At 37.6% G+C, this 26,686-nt stretch overlaps 2 protein-coding genes across 7 annotated transcripts; one reads left to right on the forward strand and one right to left on the reverse strand.

Annotated features, from left to right (window-relative positions):
* Positions 1 to 711: 711 nt before the first annotated feature.
* On the reverse strand, positions 712 to 7,015 carry LOC121981022 (mediator of RNA polymerase II transcription subunit 31-like). 6 transcript variants are annotated; one of them, XM_042533345.1, is made up of 9 exons: positions 6,771 to 7,015; positions 6,514 to 6,549; positions 6,233 to 6,416; positions 6,039 to 6,136; positions 5,355 to 5,451; positions 5,122 to 5,200; positions 2,980 to 3,308; positions 1,399 to 1,455; positions 712 to 961 (listed from the first exon to the last, which is right to left on the reverse strand). In XM_042533345.1, exons 3-8 carry the CDS (start codon positions 6,280 to 6,282, stop codon positions 1,443 to 1,445), a joined length of 666 nt encoding a protein of 221 aa, XP_042389279.1. In that variant the 5' UTR covers positions 6,283 to 6,416; positions 6,514 to 6,549; positions 6,771 to 7,015; the 3' UTR covers positions 712 to 961; positions 1,399 to 1,442. The 6 variants fall into 6 exon arrangements, with proteins under 6 accessions (XP_042389279.1, XP_042389277.1, XP_042389280.1 ...); XM_042533343.1 differs by having other exon boundaries at positions 6,233 to 6,421; XM_042533346.1 differs by lacking the exon at positions 6,514 to 6,549.
* LOC121979805 (heavy metal-associated isoprenylated plant protein 44-like) lies at positions 6,776 to 26,452 on the forward strand. Its single transcript, XM_042531797.1, has 4 exons — positions 6,776 to 6,948; positions 25,701 to 25,887; positions 25,977 to 25,999; positions 26,053 to 26,452. The coding sequence occupies exons 1-4, from the start codon at positions 6,776 to 6,778 to the stop codon at positions 26,450 to 26,452; spliced, it is 783 nt and encodes a 260-aa protein (XP_042387731.1).
* The last annotated feature ends 234 nt before the right edge of the window (positions 26,453 to 26,686 follow it).

The following is a 26,686-nucleotide window of genomic DNA, read 5'->3' on the forward strand; positions in this document are numbered from 1 at the left end:
TTGTGTTTTTTTTTGGAAAAAAAAGAGAGAGAACTTGAAAAGTCATGGATGACAAAGACAGCTTGTGGTTATCAATTTTTATTGTTAAACCGTATCAATTTCAACCATTAAGACTTGTTTCTTGACATTTCCTTCCATTATATTATGCGCCCTTGTATCACAAGTAATTTTAAATTAATTATGTTCTTAATTGAATATCTTGTCTTCTTCCACCAATTCAACGTGTTAAACTATAAACATTATTTCACACGTGTGTCTATCAAGATTGAGAAATTAAATAACCACAGAATAAATGAAATTTCATCTGAAGGGATGAAAACAATTTTTTTAAAAGGGGGAAGTAACAATTGTCAAATTTTCAGTGACTGAAAATTGAGGGGGCAAAATATAATTTTATCACAACTACTTCCGCTTAAAGATGTCAAAGCTTTGACCGAACATTTTAGCTTATTAGGCCTGAGACTGGGCCAGGCTCAACACGGCCCGAGACCGAGCTAGGCTCGGCACAATTTACGCCCCAGCTTAGCCACCCCTGCCCGGCCGAACGGCCCGAACCTACAGACCAAGTTAAGTTTACTGGGTAGTATTGGACATGACCCAAACCAGATGGCCTAACCCTATCGACTTCTATACTTCCATGACTTTGCCTTTCCGGCTGTACTCGCTTTAATAATTATATCATAATATATAAAATGACATAATTAAACACTCTAATAATAAAAGTTAGCAGGCTTGAAACCTAAGATAATATCTGTTAACAGGCTTGAAATTAGCAGTAAATATGTTTAAACTATTTCAGAAGAAAAGATGCAACGACAAGTTGACTTGAGTAATTTTGGCCCTTTAAATAGCAAGTATATTTGGCATGTTTTTTCAGCAAGTTGCCGAAATGGAGATGCCGATATCAAGATCATTGTTCATCCCAAATCCAAAAAGTTGTCGATTAGATGATGCACAGAGCCTGCAAACTCATTCTAGTTATGCCAAATAACATCTGTAGAACATATGCAAACCAAAACCAAACTATAATTTTCAACCAGTTGATGGCATTAACAGGTGCCCTCCCAATCATTACTTATTTGTGATGAGCTTGGGTAGATTAATAACATGGAAATTTTATTTGGATATATAGCTAAGGAAGAAAATAATAATGTAAACGGAGGCTCCAAAAGAATTATGTTGCATATATAATACATAGAATATGAGTTTAATGTTCTCTTTAATTTTCCATCTTAATCCATATAATGTAAGAAATTTTGGTTATGCGGTTGACTTAATGTATTAAAGGCATGTAGTCCCATTGCAATATATATTTGATATTTTAGAAAGTCTCTTTTAGTATGTGCATTACAAAAAAAATAGTTGAATTCTGAAAACAATGCATTAAACAGATAATACCATGTCATATGGGTCATTCTTCTTCTGTAAGTAGTTTAGCCCCTTCAATCTTCTTTCCTGCAATTTGAAAGAATCTGTGACTACTTGTGCCACAACCATTTTTATGGATGTAGATATTCTCATATGCTTGGTATGGTAAGCAATAACATCTCAAATTGCAGGTCGGAGGATGTTTATGCATGCATCTGCAAGTTGTGCACTACCGGGTAATTCATATATTTTAGTTGCAAGGGCTTTCAGAATCTCACTACCAAGCAGAAGATGCAAATATCTTAACCTACTAGTTGTATAAGATCTACTTATCATGAGGACATAAAGTAGTAGTGAAAAATGGATGTTTGTCTATCTTACAAATTAACAGCACCACAGACAAGTTGAATCTTCTAATTGGAACAGCATGATAACTCTACCATGCCAATATGACTCTAGACCATAGCACCAGACGAAGAATCTTGGTAAGGATCAACCAATAGGAAAATTAATGTAGCGTTTGTTGGAGCAATTGCCCCTACTAGGTTCCACGAGTAATGTAAGCATTTATTTTAAATTGCTAAATATGCCCCATTTATCGTAACTAAACCATCTATGTTATTTCCTATGTGTTTATTGATACATGGGAATCAACGCTGAGGCTTGAACAAATAACATGGGTATGAACAATGACTTTTCTCACAAAGGAATTAACACTTGCAAAGTAATTGAGAAGAAAAAAAATCATATCATAATCTATTGGAATGTGCCAAATAAGTAGTTGCACTAATTGTCATTACAAATAATGTCACAAGAGATTTTTACTGAATAAAGATTGATGACTAGATTGCAGTACTGAACAAGAAATTCTTAGATAAATGATGCTTTAATAAATCATGTAGAAGGGTGCATGTGTTTGAGTGTAATGATAATCGGTATTAATTCATCAAAAATCAATTGAATTAATGTTATTTTTTCTCTTCAATATTATGAATACTAGATCAAACTGCTAGTCAGTTCAACTAATTTGAAGAGTTACTCGATATTTGACCGTTACATACTAAAATATCAAATTGGTTACAAATAGTTATTTCTTATAATTTTTCTAGTATGTGTCGCTTTGCAATAGATCAAAATAAATTACTATCTCATCTTCACATTACAATTCACCAAAGTGGCCAAACCAATTCAATTACCAAAACAGTTCAAGAGCCATTCTAGTTTCAATAATAATTCTTTATCAACTGTCAAGTTGCTCTCATGTGACCTTGTGGTCATGGATTCGAGTCGTGGAAATAGTCTTTTGCAATGCATGATAAAGTGCACACAATAGACCCAATATGGTCCGACCGTTCTTCAGGACCCACATTAGCATGAGTTTCGTGTTGATGGTTCCATTTTTATCATTAACATCTTAGTATTTTTTTTTATTTATGACAGTTTTAAACACCATGGGCCCATTACTTAATGTACCTCAAAATAATTGTAATAAACAATTGAAAACATAAACTTGATGGTGAGAAGTGAGAACATGGAATAAAAGAAATATACAATGGAACTGGCAGAATAGATAATATAATTAAAAGGAAATGCAGGGAGTAGGAAATATACTTTCTCTTCCGACGATCTCCCATTGCGTTTCTCATGTCATTCTTTGAAATAGCAGAGGCAGCAGACCCAGGTTGTCCCACAAACTGCATGGGAGAGTGTACAGGGCCAGAACTCATAGGTGGCATTGACGCAAGCAATGGAGCAGAAATCGGAGTTAAACTTGGAGCTGCATTTGGAACTGGGGCTGAAGTTGGAACTGGTGCTGCAGTTGGAAGAGGAGCTGGTGCTGGACCAGCAGGAGGCTCAGGAAGAGGACGGGGTAGAATGTGCTTCAATCGGTTGTTCCTGTAATTTTTCCAGAAGTAGTACTGTTGCCGATGAGCCAATTCCTACATGAGATATTGCAGAAAATGGTTGGTGTTACACCAAAACTTCTTCAAATACGTGAATAGCATCTTTCTTATTAATTTAAAATATAGTGAAAATGGTAGCTGGTTATATCAAAGTTAGAACGACATATAAAATCCACCATATACATAGACAACATGCTAAAAATATAAACCACAATACAGCTACACAAATATTGTACTGTGATTTTTTTTTCGAAGCAAAACTAGGTATAATTGTAGATGTTAGAGCATGTTTATTTCACTTATCATACTTCAAAATTTTACTGGTATATGAAAAATTATTACTCTTATCTTCAGGGATATTATAGTGCACATGATATAATTAGGGTAGTTTATGTCTAACTGAGGATCACATCACTAATGACTTCAAGACTAGCAGGGTGTGTTGAGGTCATATTCGCTAATACCTAACTTGAGACTATATGACCTTGGAAATGTGTGGGTCTATAATGGTTAAATATTACCTAGCTAGAAAATTCATGACTGACAGCACTGAGGATCTGTGACAGTAAAGCTTGTTGGCTTTGGAGAATGACCATAGAGTTTGAATTTTATGTTGAGGCAGTTTTTAAGTAGTTTTGGGTGTTCTAGCACCTGTATATATTGAGAATGTCTTGATATGTGCAAGATATAAAGATTAGATGATGGAAAATTTTATACAAAAATAGAGATATAGACTTGGGAGATGATACATTGCACTCATCTTTCTTCTTTTATTATCGTTATCATTATTCTTTGTTCGCTAACAAAAGGCCCTTCTATGAGTGATATTGACAATCTTTAGCTTATTCTCATTCTTGGCTAATATCCCTAGACTATCCTAAAGTGGGTTGTCATGTGAACTATTGATCTATTGCTATTGTTGCTATGAGACATCACTATTATTCAAATTGGAGTTTTGAACCACGCTTTTAGCTTTCAGTATTTTGTAATTCACTTTGTATTTCATATAATGAGGTTTCATTTAGGGCTTGAATATGCTTTTACAATTTTGCATATTGTATTGTTGTTGTTACTGTGCATGTGCAATAATAATCTCTATTTACTGACAACACTATATGAAGACGTATTGCGAGTATTATCTAGAGTCAGCACTACATAGTCCAATAACCGGAATAAGGCCGTAAAAATTGAAATGCGCACAATTAAGATGAGCTCACCTGGAGCATGACAGTTATTAAGGAAAGTATGTATTCTGATTGTTTATGGAACAATTGCATAGAATCCTGTTTGATTTTCATCTAGTAGAAAAGGTAAAGGAATATTGTCATGTTTAGAACATATAGTACAATAGAAACACAACTATTTTTACCACCAGGAGTTTGGATCTGAGCAACTGAAGTAGTTTATTTGCTTGCATGGAATCAGAATAGTAACTTTCACAACTAGAGAGATAACCATCTTTGCATTGCTAGAAGTAGCCTATTTACTTGCAAGGCACATTGGTTCCAACTAGAAACCATCAGACTAAAGATCCATTAATTCTATGCATTGCTCATCTTCCCATTCAATCATTGGAGTTTTGAAAAGCAGAATAGTCTTAAAATATATATCATCACAGATAACCTACACGAAAGAAGTTAACTTGAAATCACTAATCAGATGCATTCCCGATCAATTAAATGAATACGGTAGAAACTAAAGATACAAACAAGAACTTTAACTATTCATGCACACCACCATCTACAACAAAAGATTACTATTAAAATGTAGACTCCTCATTAACCATATCAGGAGGGAAAAGGAGAAGAAATATTTATCTATATCATGGTTAGGATCTAGGTGGAATCACCTTGCTTCCAGGATGTGCCATTGCATTGCGAAAATTAGCATTTTGGAGAAGCTCAAGAAAGAATAGGCAATGGGGATACCTGTCACCAAGCAATAAACTTAAAATGTCAACCAGTTATAGCATGCATAGCAACAAAACTTGTTTCATGTAGTTAACTTTCAATGTGATATCAGTTTATGTGCAGAAGAAAGATTTATAGCCTAGATATATCATGACTTTTAAACTTAACTCACATTATGAACTTTATGTACTCAGGCCTTTGCCAATACTGAAGATACTTCAAGTAACCAATGAATGCCTCATCCTCGAAATAGCGATTCTGAGCAAGATCTAAAGAAAAAACATTGATCAGAGTAATCCAAAAGACTAGCAATATGTTCCAAGATTCAATATTCAGCTTCATACACAATTTTTAAGAGAAAAACAATTACGAAGTAATCAAGAGAAAATTTAACCAAAAAAAAAAATACAATGAAAGGATTGAACCTAATATGTTTCAGAATCCAATATTCAACTTTGCACACAATTTTCAGGAGAGACAATTACAAAGTTATCGAGAAAAAATTCAACAAAAATTACAATGAAAGGACTGAACCTAATATGAATAATTTTCGTTGATATTCAAAGGTATTTTTCTCCTAATTGAATGCACTGAGAGCTTCAAGAAGAATATTGAAGAAAAAAATGCAGATGACCAAATATTTGAATACTTATGAGATAGAAACAACTGTAGCATTTTTTTTTTTCCATTCGATCAAGAATGAAGGAAAGATAACCACTTCACAAAATCCACATGAAAGTCTAGTCAATATTGAAGTATAACTTCATACAGAAAATTTGTGGACTATACAGAAGATTTGTGGACTCCAAAACAATGAAACAAAGAATTTATAGTTCTCAGTCAAGCAGTAACTCACAGTGGATATAAGTTGGATTGGCAAGGCATTGAACAAACTCCAACTCAAGAAGAAACCGCTGGCGACCATCATCAGGATCCTTGTAAGGATTCTTAAGTCTGTAGAAAAATATTGTTTAGCACACGCGCACGCACCAAAAAAAAAAATAGAAATCAAAACCCTCAATCACAGAAAACTGGGAAGAAAACACTTGCAGAGAATAGGAATCAGTAGGTTGATCAACATCATCTTTGCTGGAAGCCATTGCTTTTGAGCCCAGATAGGAAACCTATAGCAGGCAGAATTAGGAATCTAGGAAGCAGTCTTGTTGTCTAAAATGGATTGTTACGAGGCCAAGCTCGTTACAATCCCATCTCTGCTCCTTTGCACTTTGGTGGTCTGACCTAACAGAAGGATAATACTAAAGGATTTCAAAGATATCGACTTGGGGATACCAAGCACTTCACACAAAATTGCAGGAAGATATAACACAAACAAGCACAAGTATTGCTCCACCACGTAGAGTTGATTTCTGCAATAAGCATCCCATAATGAATGAAGAGGCAGTAAAAGCAAAAGCAAAAGCAAAAGCAAAAGCAAAAACAAGCCAATTTACATAAAATCGCATAAATATATAACAGTAGCAAAAGCAAGAACAAGCTATCCTGAAAATACTAATAGCATGAGTTGAGTTCAGAACGTAAGATCCCAACTCGAAACCAACTGGAGGGAGAATAAGGGTCCCCTACTCACCTGTAATGCGCCGCCGCGTCGTTTCCGAAGAGGAGGAGAGAGTCACCAGCGACCCTGCAGCTGTAAGAAATAGCAGATGTGGACGCAGGCAGTTCTTCGATTCGCTTTGCGGAGAAGAATCAGGCAGTAAGACTACTATGCCGTCGCCGGTGCTGGAGTCCGGAGGAGAGGAGAAGAGGTGGGCAGCGTCTCGCAAGGGAGAGGTGACTGGCGCGGCTACACGACGGGAGGGGGGAGGCGCTGAAGAAACCTAGCCTTTACTTTTGAAAATTTTCATTTTGCCCATAAAATTTTACTTTCTATTTAAAACACCCCTAGATTTCAAAATTATCAAACTAAAACTTATAACATCACTTCAACTACGTGCGAGCCACAAGTGCGCTATATCTATATAACAACTGACTGGATTAATTTAGGCAAATGGCTCCCCCCCCCCCCCAACACCCGTCCCTCTCCTCCCTCTCTCTCTCTCTCTCCTAACATGGTCTAATTAAAATAAGGAAAGTTTTAAAAATTAAAATTTCTCTTTTAAAACTTATAGTTTTCTACAAAGAGAATATTTTAAAAATTTAAAACAACCCTTCTTGTTTGAATTATTGTGGTTGGCCCCTGCTAGCTTGATGACCAAGCAATAGGGCCGACCCCTATAGAAAAGGATGTGGGCGACCATTGCTTGGTCACCAAGCAATGGACCGGCCCCTTTCTTGTACACCAAGAAGAGCTTTACATTCCAATAGAAAAGGATGAACTTGAGGCTATAATGAGGCTACGATAGGGACCTAGAGGAGAAATTGGTTTTGACCTTCCGATGAGCTTGAGTATCCCGTGTTCGTCCCGAACACACAACTCAAGTTCATCGATAATAACTCTCTATCACACTACCGCACCAATCCCAAATTACATTATGGGCTCCTTCTTATCATGAGTGTGTTAGTCTCCCTGTGTTTAAGATAACGAATGTCCACTAATTAAGTAAGTTACTGACAACTCACTTAATTAATATCTAGCTCCAAGAGTAGTACCACTCAACTTCATTGTCATGTCGGACTAAGTCCACCTGCAGGGTTTAACATGACAATCCTTATGAGCTCCTCTTGGGGACATTCTCAACCTAGATAACTAAGACACAGATTCCTTCTATAATCAACAATACACACTATAAGTAATATCATTTTCCAACTTATCGGGCATATTGATTTATCGAGCTAAACCTCACCCTTTGATAAGTCAAAGAAATAAATATTAAATATTTGTGCTTGTTATTATATTAAGATTGAGAGCACACACTTCCATAATAACTAAGGTCTAGTTCTTTTATTAAGTCAGCAAAAAAAGAACTTACCTAAAATGATCCTACTCAATACACTTAGAGTGTAACAGTGTAATTTATTAGTCAAAATAAACTAATACTTAATTACACTACAACTATTCTAATGGTTTGTACATTTCCATCTTAGTCGCGAGCAACTATTTATAATTTATAAAGAATGGACAACATGATCTTCTGAGTGTGACACCACACTCCATGGTATCTACTATATAAATTAATTGAACAATTACATTTAACAAATAAATGTAGATATTGACCAAATGTGATTCTTTTATTTCAAAAATAAATTTTTACAAAAGCTAGACTTTTAGTATACACTCTAACAATTTCCCACTTATACTAAAAGACTAAGCTGTCATATCTGTTGCCATACATCTGATTCCCATCCCTCCCACATGCCGATCAAAAGCTTTCGCCGGAAGGGCCTTAGTGAAAGGATCTGCCAAGTTATCTGCTGATGCAATCTTGGCGACGACAACTTCTCCTCGCTTGACGATGTCTCGTATCAGGTGGTACTTACGTTTTATATGTTTGCTTGCCTTATAGGCTCATGGTTCCTTCGAGTTTGCAACTGCATCGCTATTATCACAATAAATTGTGATGATTTTGGGCAAACCAGGAATCACATCTAAATCCATTAGAAAGTTCCTGAGCCACACAGCTTCTTTGGCTGCCTCAGAAGTTGCCACATACTCAGCTTCTATGGTTAAGTCTGAGACGTATTTCAGATTAGCACTCCTCCATGCAATGGCTCCACCTCCCAGAGTAAACACATAGCCTGACGTAGACTTATTATTGTCCCTATCTGATTGGAAATCCAAATCCGTGTAACCCACAGAGAGCAAATCGTCTGCTTGGTAGACTAGCATATAATCTCTAGTCCTTCTTAGGTACTTTAATATATGCTTCACAGCAGTCCAATGTCCTTGTCCAGGGTTACTCTGATATCTGCTAACCATACCCACGGTAAAACAGATATCAAGTAGCAGATATCAGGTCTCATACACAGCATTGCATACATAAGGCTTCCTATAGCCGAAGCATAATGAACTGCCTTCATGTCCTCTATCTCCTTTGATGTCTTCAGAGACATCTCTTTAGATAAGGCTACTCCATGCCTGAAAGGTAAGAAACCTTTCTTGGAGTTCTGCATGCTAAAACGAGCAAAGATTGTATCTATATATAAAGCTTGGGATATGCACAACATTCTTTTCTTACGATCCCTTATAACTTTGATCCCAAGAATGTGTGCACATTCTTCTAAGTCTTTCATATCAAGTTGTTTGGACAATCATACCCTTACGTCCGATAATACCTTGACATTGTTGTCAATTAACAAAATATCATCTACGTATAGTACAAGAAATACCACCACGTTTCCGTTACACTTCTTGTATACACAAGACTCATCCGGACACTGAATAAATCTATATGATTGGATTACTTCGTTAAACCGGATGCTCCAAGATCTTGAAGCTTACTTCAGTCCATAAATGGACCGATTAAGCTTGCACACTAAATGCTCTTTGCCCTTTTCAATGAACCATTCTAGTTGCTTCATATGGATGTTTTCTTCAAGACTTCCATTAAGGAAAGTCGTCTTGACATCCATTTGCCAAATCTTATAATCCATATGAGCGGCAATGGATAAGAGTATCCGGATAGACTTAAGCATGACTATCGGCAAAAAAGTCTCCTCAAAATCAATTCTCTCTTTCTGAGTGTACCCTTTCACAATAAGCCTTGCTTTGAAGGTTTCTACCTTCCCGTCTGTCTCTCTTTTCCTTTTGTAAATCCACTTGCATCCAACGACTTTTATATCATCAGGTGGTTCTACAAGCTCCCAGACCTTATTAGAATACATAGATTCTATTTCAGAATTCATTGCCTTTTGCCAAGATACTGTATCTATATCTTGGAGTGCTTTGTCATATGTTCGGGGATCAGGTTCATGTTTACTCGGGATCAAGTCCGAAGATTCTCCCAAAAACATGAATCTCTCAGGTTGCCTTACAACCCTCCCACTACGACGAGGCACTGTCTCTGGTTGTGTATCCTATGTGACACGTGTTGCAGTTTCTAGTGGTACTTTATCTTGTATTGTTGGTACTAAAGTAGACATGTCCTCCCTTATTTCTTCTAGAACTATTTCACTCATGGGCTTATGGTTCATTACATAATCTTCTTCTAAAAATCGAGCATGGGTGCTAACAATGATCTTCTGATTTTTAGAATTATAAAACAAACCACCTTTTGTTCCCTTAGGATATCCCACAAACAGACAAACTTATGTACGTGATTCTAACTTGTCAGTATCTCTCTTCAGCACATGTGTTGGACTACCCCATATTCGGATATGATTCAGACTAGGCTTACGCCCATTCCATAATTCCATAAGAGTAGAAGGAACTATTTTAGAAGGTACTATATTCAGAATGTACACTGCTGTTTCTAAAGCATATCCCCAAAACGAATTTGGTAATTCTGAATAACTCATTATCGATCTAACCATTTCCATAGGAGTCTTATTCCATCATTCTGCCACACCATTCTGTTGGGGTGTACCAGGTGCAGACAATTGGGATTGAATCCCGACTTCTGATAAGTAATTCCTAAACTCTCCAAAGAGGTATTCGCCACCAAGGTCAGACCGTAGTGTCTTGATACTTTTACCAAGACGTTTCTCCATATGAGCCCTATATTCTTTGAACTTGTCAAAGCATTCAGACTTGCGGTGCATCAGGTAAATGTATCTGTATCTTGAATAATCGTCTACAAAAGAGATGAAGTATTCATAACCACCTCTTGCCTGAATAGACATAGGACCACACAAATCAGAATGAACCAGTTCTAACGCATCTGTGGCTCTATACCCCTTGACCTTAAAAGGTCTCTTGGTCATTTTACTTTCCAAGCAGGATTCACATGTTGGAAAGTTTTCCAACTCTAATGAACCCAAGAGTCCATCGGCTACAAGCCTTTGAATCCTACTTAAGTTAATATGACCAAACCTTAGATGCCAAAGATACGTTTGGTTCATTTCTGAAGGTTCTTTTTTCTTATTAGAGTTAGAAGATATGTTATTAATTTCCATATTTTGCTTTATGGGAGAAATTGGATTTAAAGTATATAAATTGCCAACAAATGCACCAGAATAGATAATCACCTTATTTCTCTTTATAACCACATTATTACTAAAGGAAATTGAATATCCATCCAAATACAGTTTAGAAAATGAAATTAAATTCTTTCTAAAACTGGGTACATAAAGACAATTTCTTAATATCTAATTTCTATTCTTATCAAAAGATAAGTAGACATCTCCCACTGCAACAGCCGCCACCTTAGTAGCATTGCCCATGTAGACGATTATCTCTCTTTCAAATAGTCGTCGGGTTTCCTAGAACCCCTGCAAAGAATTGCAGACATGATCAGTGACTCCCGTATCTACATACCAGGTGATGGTAGATAATACCGCTAAACATGTTTTAACTACTAGAGCATGAGATATACCTTTATTGTTCTGATTCCTACGAGGACAGACCGCCTTTCAATGTCCTGACTGCTTGCAGATGAAGCACTTGCTCTTCGGCTTCTTCATTCCAACTTTCTGTCTTGTACCCTGAGGTTTATTCACCTTCTTTGCTGAAAAGATCTATTTCTTCTTCTTCTTGCCTTTCGACTTAGAAAGAGAACCATTTTCAGCATAGTGAATCTGAGAACTATGACGAAATATTCCTTCTACTGTCTGTAGTTCTGTCAGAAGTTCTGCCAACGTATACTCTCTTTTGTTCATATTATAGTTTAGGCGGAACTGCTCAAAACTTCTGGGTAGCGTTTGGAGAATTATATCGACCTGGGTTTCCCCATCGATTTCTCCTCTAAGGACTTGTATTTCATTCAGATAAGCCATCATTTTGAGGATGTGATCCCTTACGGGCGTCCCCTCAGACATGGCGGCTGTCATTAGCTTTCTCATTGCCTCTTGCCTAGCAGTCTGACTCTGGTGCCTAAAGAGTTCTTTGAGATTGTTCATTATATCATAAGTCGTTGGTAAATCTTGATGCTGATGTTGCAATACATTTGGCATTGAAGCCAAAATATAACACCACGTCATCTCATCTGCTTTTACCCATTTCTATGATACTCAATCTCCTCTGGGGTAGAGTCACTGTTAGGTGCATCAGGGCAAGCCTCAGTCAGTACAAACTTATAGCTCTCGGTAGTAAGAACAATGTACAGGTTCCTTTTCCAATCTATATAGTTGAGACCAGTAAGTTTGTTCGCTTTCAGTATAATGACCAGTGGGTTGAAAGTCATCCTAAAAATCACAAAATAAACTTTGGTCAAGACTCTAAATTTAGAATAATATTGATTCCTCAAACAATACTATTTTAAATTAACTAACACCTCAAATCACCGTGAATATTGCATGCCACGTTAGTGTGGACGTATACAAATTCAACATTTGTAAGAGGAGGGAGTAACCCATTAATTTTATTATCTTGTTATCCTAACTTTATGACAAATAAAATTAATAGTTGGTTTTTCTTTGGTCACACAAAACAATAGCAGTGACTCCATTGGGGAGGATACTATTGAATGCGTCTAAGTGTATACCATTACTTGATACTTAGTCCATTAAATAGGATTGTGACCCTTCAGTTGGAGAAGATCACACACTTCTAAATAATTTCCTATAACCATCTATAAAGGAAGTTTAATCTAGTGATCCGCAACAAACCCATCCGTTGTGGAGGGAGGAACTCAGAGCCAACACGCAAGCTTGTTGCATCACTTACAAATCAGTAATAGAGACCATGAGATTTATTTAAAATCCCTCTCCCACTTAGTTATTTAAAATGAGGATTTTAACCTATGCTAACATACATTACATGCATATAAACATCACAGTAAATAAAAGCAATAAATTTAGAAATTAATTTTCCATCACTGTCTTCAGTATGCTCCAACCCTACCTGCTGTCATCTTTAGCCACCGCTATCGGGTCGAGTTGTCGTATCTATCTTGCTTCTTATTCCGCTGCGCCTCTGGTCCTCCAATAGCACCACACCTCGCAAAGATACGATCCGCGACAAATATATAATTTTACATATATCGATCCTATATTCCATAAAGGAATGTACACATATTCTAGATCGAACAAAAAATAAAACTCTAAAAATAATACAGCTCTTGCTGTATTTGATACATACAATCATGCACACAAAATAATACCCTTGACATGTCCAAGGGTCCAATCACATACAATATCTAAATGACATAATAGTTGGAGCCTGCAACCGCAGAGTTAGCACATTCTACTATTATCCTGCTTAAATTATGTATGACATGTGCATAATTAATTTGAAAATAAAAACACACAGAGGCAAACCCTAGCTCTGATACCAATTGTTGGTTAGTCCTAGGAAAATTGTACCGGTTCCACTATACAAAAATTTTGTACAAGTGTCGAACCTTTCCTTAAATAACCTATTGTGTTCTTTAGAAGTTAAATTAGGAATAGTAGACGGAACTTAACATCATTGATTCCAAATTTAACTTATCTGTTCTTAATGGTTTAGATTTGAATCACAAGCGAAATTTAACACTATTGATTCAAATCCACCTATGTTATTAATTCCATTAAATATTAATTTCTAAAATTGACTTCCAAGACTGCATGGCGAGGCACATGGCCTTCTTGGATATGGGAGCAACCACCACCGCCTAGACAAAGCCTTTTAAGGAAAGCTAATATTTAATTTCCTTAAATAACTCTAGGTTAACCAAAAAGAACAATCGAATCACAAATTCGAAAAAGAAGAAAAACACAAACTCGAAAAACTAATTCAAAAAAACTAGATCTAATGCCTCTTGTGTTTGGAATTCTTATAAAGAAAAATAACTAGCATGATGCGGAAACCAATTGCTAATTATACCTTCTCTTTGTATGCTAATGACCTCGAGATCTTCTGCCGTATTCCTCGCCTCGTCTTGGACGTCGTGTGGGCAACGAACCTCAAATATGATCACCACCCAAAAGCTTTCTTCCTCTTCCTCTAAAATCCGGCCACCACCACCAAGGAGAAGAGAGCAAAGGGAAAGGGAGAAGAGAGAGGGCCAACCACCAAAAGATCCTCCAAGGAAGAAAATAAGAATTGTGTCTCATGAGGCCTCCTCACCCCTTCTTTTATATTAGTTGCCCAAGGCAAATAAGGGAAGAATTTTTACAAAAATTAAAATCTTCCTCTAATTTTTCCTTTTCCCTTTTAATTTTTCCTTTTCTTTCCTCTTGATTGAATCAATCACCAAAAATAAATTGATGATTTTATTTTTTTCAATTTGGCCGGCCACCTTGCTTGGGCACCAAGCAAGGGTGGCCGGCCACCATAAGAGGAAGGAATAAAATTTTTTTTAATAAAATTTTACAAGAAGAAAATCTCTTATAAAATTTTACAAGCTCTCTTTCCTAAAGTGAATGTTAAAAAGGAAAGCTTTTAAAAATTAAAACTATGTTTTAAAATTTAAAACCTCTCTTCAAAAATTTCCTTTTTTAACATGAATAAAAAATTTTAATTTTTTAAAACTTCTTTTCCTTTTTTTCTAAAACCATGAGGATGGTTAAAAAGGAAAGTTTTAAAATTTTCAAAACTCTATATTAAAACATGTGGCCTAATTCAAATAAGGAAAGCTTTAAAACTTAAAATCTCTCTTTTAAAACTTATAGTTTTCTATAAAGAGAAGATTTTAAAAATTCAAGACAACCCTCCTTATTTGAATTATTGTGGCCGGCCCCTACTAGCTTGATGACCAAGCAATAGGGCCGACCCCTATAGAAAAGGATGTGGCCGGCCATTGCTTGGTCACCAAGCAATGGATCGACCCCCTTCTTGTACATCAAGAAGAGCTTTACATTTGGATGGACTTGAGGCTATAATGAGGCTACGACAGGGACCTAGAGGAGAAATTAATTTTGGCCTTCCGATGAGCTTGAGTATCCCGTGTTCGCCCCGAACACACAACTCAAGTTCATCGATAATAACTCGTTCCAATAGAGAGTTATTATCGCACTACCACACCAATCCCAAATTACATTATGGGCTCCTTCTTATCATGAGTGTGTTAGTCTCCCTGTGTTTAAGATAACGAATGTCCACTAATTAAGTAAGTTACTGACAACTCACTTAATTAATATCTAGCTCCAAGAGTAGTACCACTCAACTTCATTGTCATGTCGGACTAAGTCCACCTGCAGGGTTTAACATGACAATCCTTATGAGCTCCTCTTGGGGACATTCTCAACCTAGATAACTAGGACACAGATTCCTTCTATAATCAACAATACACACTATAAGTATTATCATTTCCTAACTTATCGGGCATATTGATTTATCGAGCTAAACCTCACCCTTTGATAAGTCAAAGAAATAAATATTAAATATATGTGCTTGTTATTATATTAGGATTAAGAGCACACACTTCCATAATAACTAAGGTCTAGTTCTTTTATTAAATCAGTACAAAAAGAACTTACCTAAAATGATCCTACTCAATACACTTAGAGTGTACCAGTGTAATTTATTAGTCAAGATAAATTAATACTTAATTACACTACAACTATTCTAATGGTTTGTACATTTCCATCTTAATCGCGAGCAACTATTTATAATTTATAAAGAACCGACAACATGATCTTCTGAGTGTGACACCACACTCCATGTTATCTACTATATAAATTAATTGAACAATTACATTTAACAAATAAATGTAAATATTGACCAAATGTGATTCTTTTATTTCAAAAATAAATTTTTACAAAAGCTAGGCTTTTAGTATACACTTTAATAGTTCGGAGATTAGGGCTCCTACTCCACGATTGCCCGTAAGGTGGACGATCCCGATCTGTCGGTGGATGGCTCTCTGAAAACCTCCGGCTAGCTCAAACCTCTTTCTCGGTGGAGAAACCTCATCACAACTTTGATCCAAATACTCTTAGATCGCAAGAAGAGCTTGAAACTTTGGAAGACTACTAATAGGGGTTAACCACCTCTATTTCGTCAACCTTAACCAAGCTTCCCATGCTTGGTTATATAGGTCACGAGTTGGAAAACCTCGCCTACCAGTCGACTGCCAAAATCATCAGTCGACTGCCCTCTGTGGAGATTCGACCGTTACAACCCAACGGCTCGATACCAGTCGAATGATACTTCCATCAGCCGACTGGTTCATACTAACCGAATGAACAGAAGCATTCTATTCACTCTCAGTCGATTACTCGGTCGACCGCACCAGTCGACTGATGAAAACACTAATCGACTGCTACAGTACTGTTACAGTAAAACCCTAATCCTAGAATTTAACCCCCGAGTACATTCACTTAGCACTCGTCCTCGCCCGACCAACCTAGACCTAGCTTTATAACCTCCTCCATCAGCCTTACGCCCTTCGGATGCCTCCCTATCCTTCACGTCTTACCTTCTGGAGCTTCCATCGACCTTGTCATTGTTGTTGGATTTTCCTTTGCCAAGAGGTCGCGCCTCCGGGACTTCATCCATTGCCAAGTTACACTTGAACTTACGTTGCCAAGACTACATGCTTGGACTTACACCGCCAAGACTTATCCTTGGACTTTCCTCCTTTGCCAAGATCACCCTTGGACTTTCCTTATTGTACATGTATCCTGAATACTCACAATGCATATCAAATATAACAATAAAACTAACTTAAATCTTTGCCCAAACATCAAAACCTAGGGTACCCAGATTGCTCCAACAATCTCCCATTTTTTGATGTTTGGCAACCCGTTTAAGTTAGGGAAACAATATTACAATACATATGCAAATAAATATACAAATTAACTCATGCACAAATAATAGAACCTAAATCCCTAGGCTCCCCCTTTACCTAAGCTCCTCCTTGAGCTAGGATTTTTACAAGGGTAAACTTCTCACCCTTTGCTAATAAATGAGAATTACTCCCCCTTCACCTAAGCTCCCCTTGAGCTAGGATTTCTTGCAAAGGTGTGTAAGTTTCTCACTTAAACCTAAACTTCTCCCCCTTTGCCATACATCGAAAAGAGCTCCAATAATTTCCCAATTATTGGACTCTTTGACATCTAATGACCATAAACATCATGTATTAATCCCCCATAAGATTACATACATGTTCACCACTCTTTTGGTCATTTTCTAATGTTGAAAAAAATATTTTCAAACCATATCAATCAACTGCTATAAGTCCCAGTCGACTACCATCGTCAAAATGAGCTTACAGAGACATTATGTGCTCAAAATTACTGTTACCAGTCGACTGGTACAGTTATCAGCCGACTGGTACTCTATGTTGGCAAAAATCAACCTTTCTGACCCACTTTCAGAAATGAGCCAAAAATTCCACAAACCTCCAAAAATCCTAAATTTTATAGAGAGATCTATTTTATCCATGTCTACTTGGGAAAAATATATATAAAAATATATTTATCACATATCCCAAGATTTACATAAAATTCAAAACTAGCTAAATTGTTCAATTGAACCTTGACCTAAAGTCCTAGTTTTGACTTCCTCTTTATGTATCTCCCATACTAAACCATAATGTATCTCTAGCATAAGTTTATATGGCATATATACATCAAAAATTAATTTTCATGCAATATGACCCCAATGTCATATTTTTATGCACGAAACTTAACCCAATTGTGTCAACCAACTATAATAGAGACTTAAATCCATCTCTAATCCCATTGGCACATATTGATGACCCATTTTGAGTCCTAAGCATGGTTCGCTTGAGATTCATTTACCATATATCCCAAAGACTCTTTGAGCTCCCCTGGAGCTCATAGTCTTAGCCACCTCTCTAGGTGACTCATCCACTATGACTAGGTCACTTCGGTGCACCTCGGGTGACACTTGGCCTACAAAACTCACCTTCTTAACCTTAGACACCTTGTCTTTGGTTAATTTCTTCTTGTTCTTAACCTTAGACACCTCATTCTTGCCATAATTATATGTCACCCTAGCATATTCCGTTTTATTAGCCTTGGATGGCTTTCCCTTGTCCTTGGTCACTCTTCCCTTACCAATGTCATGTGTCACCTTAGCACTTGACCTCCTTTTGGTCTTGGAGGGACCCAATTTGATATTTTTGGATTTTTGACCACCCAAATACATGTCAAGTCCTTTTTGTCCAATAATGAACCTCTCTAGGACTTTCTCCATTTCCTCAAGCTTTGCCTTTAAGGCTTGGTTTTCCAATTCTAGGGTTCTAACCTTAAAATCAACATGTCCATCATGGACATTCCTAGACCTACCATTTCTAGGCATGTGTCTCCCCTTCTTGGGATTAATGCCTATGTTTTCAACCACCTTCTTCTCCTTAGGCAAGATAGGTTGCTTTCTTTTAGGTCTATCATTTGAAAATGATTTCCTAGGGTTATCAACTAGATTAACCATATTCCTATCATTATATCTAAATCCATGATTATGCTTGGGTAAATAATAAAAATTATTTCTAGAATGCATGAAAGAATTTAAATTTGAACTTGAATTCAAATTAGGGTTTACCTCCCTTACCCTTGAAGCCCTTTTCTTCTCCCACTTCTTCAAGTGCGCCAATTTTTTGAGCTCTCCTCTCCTTAGGAACTTTGTGTGGTAGTGCCCCCACTCACCACACGTGAAACACCTAATGTGCTTCTTCTCCTTCCTACAACTCACATTAGTTAAATCAACCTTGTTGAGTTTAGGCTTTACCTCCCTTGCCTTTTGGAGCATTGGACACCTACTCTTGTAGTGCCCCATCTTACCACACTCAAATCATTTGATGTGGTCCTTTGTGCTCTTCTTGGTAGTTGAGGTGGAGGGTTGAGCTTCCAAGATCTCCTCTTCCTTGGATTGCTCTTCTTCCTCTTCACTTGAAGATGTGGACGATTCCACTTCTTCCTCCCTTGATGATGTGGATGATACCTCCTCATCTTCCTTCTCCTCCTTGGATGTTGAACCCGTGTCAACATCTGATTGGTTCTTCTCTTCTTGGACCAATGAGCCCTTCTCCTTGGGCTTCTTCTCTTCTTGGATTTGTGTAGGACTCTCATAAAGCGCAATTACCTTTTTCCAAAGGTCACTTGCGTTCTCGTATTCACCTACATTTAATATCGCATTAGGAAGTAATAAATTAATTAAAATTCTAGTTACCTCCTTGTCCGTCTCCAATTGCTCTCTTTACTCCTCGGTCCAATATCGAGGTCGGAGACGCTTTCCCTTCTTGTCCGTTGGAGCTTAAACGGTTCCTCCAACGCAATCCATTGGTTCCAATTCATTTGGAACCACATCTCCATGCACTTCCTCCAATAGTCGAAGTCCTTGCGCTCGTATGGAGGAGGGATTCGGATGTCTCATCCGAGAGGTCCCTTCGACTCCATCTTCTTCCTCTAGCCGCTCTCTTGGTGATTAGTCCAACAAGAGCTCACCTAGCTCTGATACCACGTGTTAGGACTTTGACGTCCGCTAGAGCGCGCGCGCGCGCGCGGGTGGGGGGGGGGGGGGGGGGAATAGCGTCTCACCAAAAACGTCACTTCCTACACTTGTTAGTACGTAGCGGAAAATAAAATACAAACTAACAAGAAGAAAGCTAAACCCTATAAACAATAAGGAAGGAAAATAAACCAAAATAAACTGTAACACAAGGCGTTTACGTGGTTCGGAGATTAGGGCTCCTACTCCATGACTGTCCGTAAGGTGGACGATCCCGATCCGTCGGTGGATGACTCCCCAGAAACCTTCGACTAGCTCAAACCAGTTCGGAGATTAGGATTCCTACTCCACGGCAGCCCGTAAGGTGGACAATCCAGATCCGTCGGTGGATGACTCCCCGGAAAACTCCGGCTAGCTCAAACCTCCTTCTCGGTGGAGAAACTTCACCACAATCTTGATCCAAACACTCTTAGATCACAAGAAGAGCTTGAAGCTTTGGAAGACTACTAATAGGGGTTAACCACTTCTATTTCGTCAACCTTAACCAAGCTTCCCATGCTTGGTTATATAGGTCGCGAGTTGGAAAACCCCGCCTTTCAGTCGATTGCCAAAATCATCAGTCGACTACCCTCTGTAGAGATTCGACCGTTACAACCCAATGGCTCGATACCAGCCGACTGTGTTAGAGTGTATACTGAAAGCCTAAGCTTTTGTAGACATTTATTTTGAATAAAGAATCACATTTGGTCAAATTATCTACATTTATTTGTAGTTGTTCAATTAATTTATATTGTAGATAACATAGTATGTGGTGTCACATACAGAAGATAATGTTATCAGTACCTTATAAATTATAAACAGTAGCTCACAACCAAAATGGAAAGGAACAAACCATTGGAAGGTCGTAGTGTAATTAGGTATTAGTTTATCTTAACTATATAATTACACTAGTACACTTAGAGAGTATTGAGTAGGACCATTAGATGTCGTTTCTTTTATACTGACTTTATAAAGAAACAAAGACCTCAGTTATTATGGAAGTGTGTGCTCTTAATCCTAATATAATAACAAGCACATATATTTGATATTTATTTCTTTAATTTATCAATGGGTGAGATTTAGTTCGATAAATCAATAAGCTCGATAAGTTGGGAAATGATATCACTTATAGTGTGTGTTGTTGATTATAGAAGAAAACTGTGTCCTAGTGATTTAGGTTGATAGTGTCCCCAAGAGGAGCTCATAAGGATTGTCATGTTAAATCCTGCAGGTGAACTTAGTCTGACATGACGATAAGGTTGAGTGGTACTACTCTTGGACTAAGATATTAATTAAATGAGTTGTCAGTAACTCACTTAATTAGTGAACATTCGACATCTTAAACATAGGGAGACTAACACACTCATAATAAGAAGGAGCCCAAAAATGTAATTTGGGATTGGTGCGGTAGTTCAATAATAGTTCTCTACTGGAATGAATTATTATTGATAAAATTAAGTTGTGTGTTCGTAGCGAACACGGGATGCTTAATTTTATCGGGAAACCAAAATCAATTCCTCCTCTCGGTCCCTATCGTAGCCTCTTAGTTATAGAGTACTATACCCACCTTCATACCCATGTTGTAGGGGCCGACCAAGCTAGCTTGAGGACCAAGCTAGGGTCGGCCAAGTCTTGGTCCATGGGTGGCCGACCCTAGCTTGAACCCAAGCTTAGGTGACCGGGCCTATTAAAATAGAAAAGAATTTTAATTTTAAAATTTTCTTATGTGGAAGATATAATTTAAAAGAGAGATTAAAAATTAAAATATCTCTTTTATAAGTTTCTACAAAAGATTAAGAAAAGAGATTAAATCTCTTTCCTTATTTGTAGATTGAAAGGATATTTTATTTTTCCTCTTTGTAAATTATTCACATGTTGAAAAATTAAAATTATAGAAATTTCTTTTTATCAACCATGAAGGGATTTTAAAGGGAAATTTTATTTTTTAAAATTTTCGGAAACAAATAAGGAATTTTAATTGGTTGATTGAATAATTGCCTTATTTGCTCTTCCATGTGGTGGCCGACCATGACATGGGTTATTAGGAAATTTTATTTAATTTTTCTTAATTAATTCATGTCAAGGAAAGTTAAGGAAATTTTATTGTAATTAAATTTCCTTATTTGCCAAAGCTAAGGATTATAAAAGAGGGGGGTTTGGGTGCCTTCAAGGTGAACAACCTCTATTCTATTTTCTCCCTCTTTTCTTCCTTGGTGTGGCTGACCCCTTCAAGTTCTCTCCTCTCCTTGGTGTGGCCGAACCTCTCATCTTCCTTGGAGATCAAGTGGTGGTCGGATTTTAGCTTGGAGAAGAAGGAGAGAAAGCTTGCATCCCTTGGAGCTTGGTTGGTGGAAAAAGATCTTCATCCTTTGGAAGCTTTGTGCTTGGCCGAAACTTGAAGGAAGTAGAAGAAGGTGCTAGGTGGTCCTCGTCTCGGAAGATCGTTGCCCACACAACGTCCGAGATTAGAAGAGGAATACGGTAGAAGATCAAGAGGTTATTATTCATAAAGAAAGGTATAACTAATAATTGTTTTCCGCATCATGTTAGTTTAAGTTTCTTTATAAAAATACCAAATACAAGAGGCATGCGATTCTAGTTTTTCGAATTAGTTTTCGAAATTGTGTTCTTTTGTTTTTTTTTCTTTTCCTTGTGATTTGATTGTTCTTAGCGGTTAACCTAGGGTTACTATGGGAAGGTTAAATATTTAATTTCCTTAAAAGGCTTTGTCTAGTCGGTGGTGGTTGCTCCCACATCCAAGAAGGTCATGTGCCTCGCCATGCAGTACTAGAAGCCGATTTTGGAAATAGATATTTAATTGTCTTTGTGACCTAGGTGATTTGGATCGAACGTGTTAAGTTCCGCAGGAGATCCAAGTATAAACCTAAAAGAACAAATAAATTAAACTTAGGATCAAATGTGTTAAGTTCCGCAGGCGATCCAAGTTTAATTTAAAAGAACACATGGTAGCTAGAAAAATGTTTAGACCTTTGTACAAAATTTTGTACAGTGGAACCGATAGGTTTTCCGAACAGCAACCAATAGACTGATACTTCCATCAGTCGACTGGTTCATACTAACCGAATGAACAGAAGCATTTTATTCTCTCCCAGTCGACTGCTCGGTCGACCGCACCAGTTGACTGATGAAAATACCAGTCGACTGCTACAGTACTGCTACAGTACTACTGCAGTAAAATCCTAATCTTAAGATTTAACCCCCGAGTACATTCACTTAGCACTCGTCCTCACCCGACCAACCTAAACCTAGCCTTCTAGCCTCTTCCATCAGCCTTGCGTCCCTCGGATGCCTCCCCATCCTTCACGTTTTGCCTTCTGGAGCTTCCATCAGCCTTGTCATTGTTGTCGGATTTTCCTTTGCCAAGAGATCGCGCCTCCAAGACTTCATCCATTGCCAAGTTACACTTGGACTTACGTTACCAAGACTACATGCTTGGACTTACACTGCCAAGACTCATCCTTGGACTTTCCTCTTTTGCCAAGATCACCCTTGAACTTTCCTTGTTGTACATGTATCCTGCACACTCACAATGCATATCAAATACAATAATAACCTAATTTAAACTTTTGCTCAAACATCAAAACCTAGGGTACCCAGATTACTCCAACAAACGTATAGCAGCTAACTATCTAAGTAGCTGCTATAACGTTGTAGCAGCTCTTACGTAAGTCGTTTCATTTTAAATTTTAATTTCCTCTCCTCTATGCATATTATATACCGTTTATCTATGAATATCTTTATAGGGTGTCTCGATAGTTAGCTACACGTTATAACAGCTACTTCGACAGTTAACTGCTACACCTTGCAGCAGCTAACTATCCATGTAGCTATTACAACGTGTAGCAGCTAACTGTCTAAGTAGTTGCTACAACGTTGTAATAGCTTTTACGTAAGTCGTTTCATTTTAAATTGTAATTTCCTCTCCTCTATTCATATTATATATCGTTTATCTATGAATATCTTTATAGGACGTCTTGGGTGGTAAACTTATAGCAGCATTCGATGTTCAAGTGGCTGCAGGCATTTATAGCAAGCGTCGATCTTGCACGTCGTAGGATAAATCCTTCATTCCTTCTACGACCACTATTTTAAGTTAGCTGTTACAAGTTGTAGCAGCTATATGGACAGTTAACTGCGAAGTAGCTGCTGCAACGTTAACAGTAAAGCAAAGGCGCTGCATCAGCAAAAATAATTTCAAATAATTTTTTACCAAGTTAATATTCATTAACTTAAATATTTTTAGGGGTAATATCTGCTAAAAAATGTAGCTGCTACAAAAACGACTTACCAAGTAGCTGCTATATATTGTAGTAGCTACATGGACAATTAGCTGCTACAAGGTGTAGCAGTTAACTGTCGAAGCAGCTGCTACAACGTGTAGTAGCTACCTTTCCAAGTGGCTATAGCCTGTAGGCGTCGTCCTTGCACGTTATAATATTAATCCTTCTAATATATGTTCGAATCACGGTGGGGAATAACAAATTAAAACGAAACGAATTACCATTGGGTATGAAATGGAAGGAATTAAAGATGTCGTCCTTATGATTGAGAATGGACAGAGGTGATAAGCACAACAACAGTTGTCAGACATGGTGTTGCCGGTGAAGGAAGAGACGAGAGCGAGAGAGAGAGCGACAAGATAGAGAGCAGCGAGCCAAGTAGCTTGCAGCACCTTTGTTTTACTTTCCCGACAGGAGCGCGAGATCCGACGGACGATGGAGAAGGAAGGAGAGAGAGAGAGAGAGAGGCGAGGGAAATTTAGAAATTGGGAAATTTTGCTCCTTGATGTTTTGAAAATAAGGTTGAAGGGGAGAGAGAATAAATGGAATATTTTTTTGTAAAGAAATCGAGCTGGCAACGCCACGTCTGCGTGTCGCTCATGATCGCGCACAAAACGTCGCTTATATATATGCAATTTAATTTTTTTAATTAATATTTTCTTAAAGAGAAATATTATACCGTGAGGTTCAAAAATTTTTAATCTTAAATATTATAGACCAAGAGGAAAGCTTGAACTAAAATCTTATTGAATCAAGCTTATTATAACATCTAAATTTTTTAATTTTAAACACTATAATTTAAAAGGCTTTAACTTATTATAACATCTAAAATTTTTAATTTTAAACACTATAATTTAAAAGGGAAGCCTGAATCTTAAAGGGAAAATCTTATTAACTTAAACTCATTATAACTCAGCTTTTAAATCCTAAATTCTTGAACTCTAAATACATATAACATATCTAAAAATATAAATAAAAAACAAAAAAAAATATTATGATTGAATCTAGGGCGCCTGGATTGAATCCAGGCGCCCAGGGTCCGTAGGGTCGCATGACATATATATATATATATATATATATATATATATATATATATATGATTAAAAGAATTTTTATATCTCCATAATGGTATAATATTTTTCATTTTAAATTTAAACCCTAATGGTTTTATTTTTTTAACTATACCCAAAAGGTCTCATACCATTAAAGATATCTTGATTCATTTTAAATCTAGAATTTTTTTTTCATGTCTTTTTTAACATGAGACTTTGATTGTATTTCCAATCATCTTCCTCTCAAAAGAAAAATCATTATTATTCTCATGGTTCGGATTTTTCTATAAGCATCTAGTCACTCTTGAACTGCTTCGGGTCTCCCCGCAAATATTCAATCACTCTTGATTTGTTCTGGACTTCTCTACAAACACTAGGTCACTCTTGATCTGCTCTGGACCTCCTCGTAAATATCCAATCATTCTTGATTTGTTTCAGACTTGCTCACAAGTATACGACCACTTTTAACTTTCTGAGTTTCCCCGTAAGCATCCCAATTACTCTTGTATATAATTGATTATCAAACAAATATTGTAGGCATCGACCTCTCTAAATATGTATAAGAAAAAAAATAACAGATGTGGAGATTAACTAACTGATAAGTCTCCAACTCCAAGCAAATTAGTAGACAAAAGGCACAAGTCTGATGGTGCTTGAAAAAGATTGACACACGAAATCATGCTTCTAAGAATATGTCCTCCGCTTTGTCACTTCATAAATCTTCTCTGCATTAGGCGTTCAATCTTGGCTCTCATCCTCCTCGTCCCCCGCGAGCTGGCCATGGGCAGAGCCTTGAGCTTCCTCTTCTCCGTCATGAGCTTCTATTTCGGCGGCCATCGACGTCGCAGCAGCTTCCACAGCGAGCACACGAGCTTAGTCGCTAGGAAGATGACCAAGGGACCAAAGCCTCTTTCTCTGCAGGTTAATTTCCTCTTGAATTCTTCCATTACTTTTTCCCCCCTTGTTTCTTCTTCCTCCTAAAGCTGTTGCTGATCTCTGCTCGATTGCAGACGGTGGAGCTCAAGGTGCGGATGTGCTGCGCCGGCTGCGAGAGGGTCGTGAAGCGAGCTCTGCTTAAACTTCCAGGTACGCGGTCGGCTCGGAGTTGGAGAGGTGTGAGGAAAAGGGAGAAGAGCATTTCAGCGTGCTAGCTGTCTTTGGAACAGGGGTGGACTTGGTGGAGGTGGAGCTGGGGCTGGAGAAGGTGACGGTGAGGGGGTACGTGGACCGGGGCGAGGTGCTGAAGAAGGTCCGGCGAAGTGGGAAGATGGCGGAGTTCTGGCCGAACCCTGACCAGCCGCTCTACTTCACGACGGCGAAGAACTACTTCTACGACGAGGAGGCGTTCCGCGAGAGCTACAACTACTGGAGGCACGGCTACAACGGGCCGGACAACCATGGCCATGCTCCGGCGGCCCACCGGGGAGACGACCGTGTCAGTAACATGTTCAACGACGACAATGTCAATGCGTGCAGCGTCATGTAGTTAAACGAAGCTGTGTATACAGCACAAATGATAGCTCTGTTTCGGTTTTGGGACAAAATTATTTGTTCTTCAATAAATCTAAACGGAAAATAAGCCCCCTTCTTTTAAAATTTATCAAAATAATACTTATAATTTGATTCAAGTTGCATTGATTATAATTTTGATTAAAGTTGATCAAAATCGCATGTAACTATGATCAAAATTGGTTTTCAAATGAAGTATTAAAAAGTATTT

The sequence above is a fragment of the Zingiber officinale genome, chromosome 5A (genome assembly GCF_018446385.1).
Source record: "Zingiber officinale cultivar Zhangliang chromosome 5A, Zo_v1.1, whole genome shotgun sequence".
In the NCBI taxonomy this organism is placed as follows: domain Eukaryota; kingdom Viridiplantae; phylum Streptophyta; class Magnoliopsida; order Zingiberales; family Zingiberaceae; genus Zingiber; species Zingiber officinale.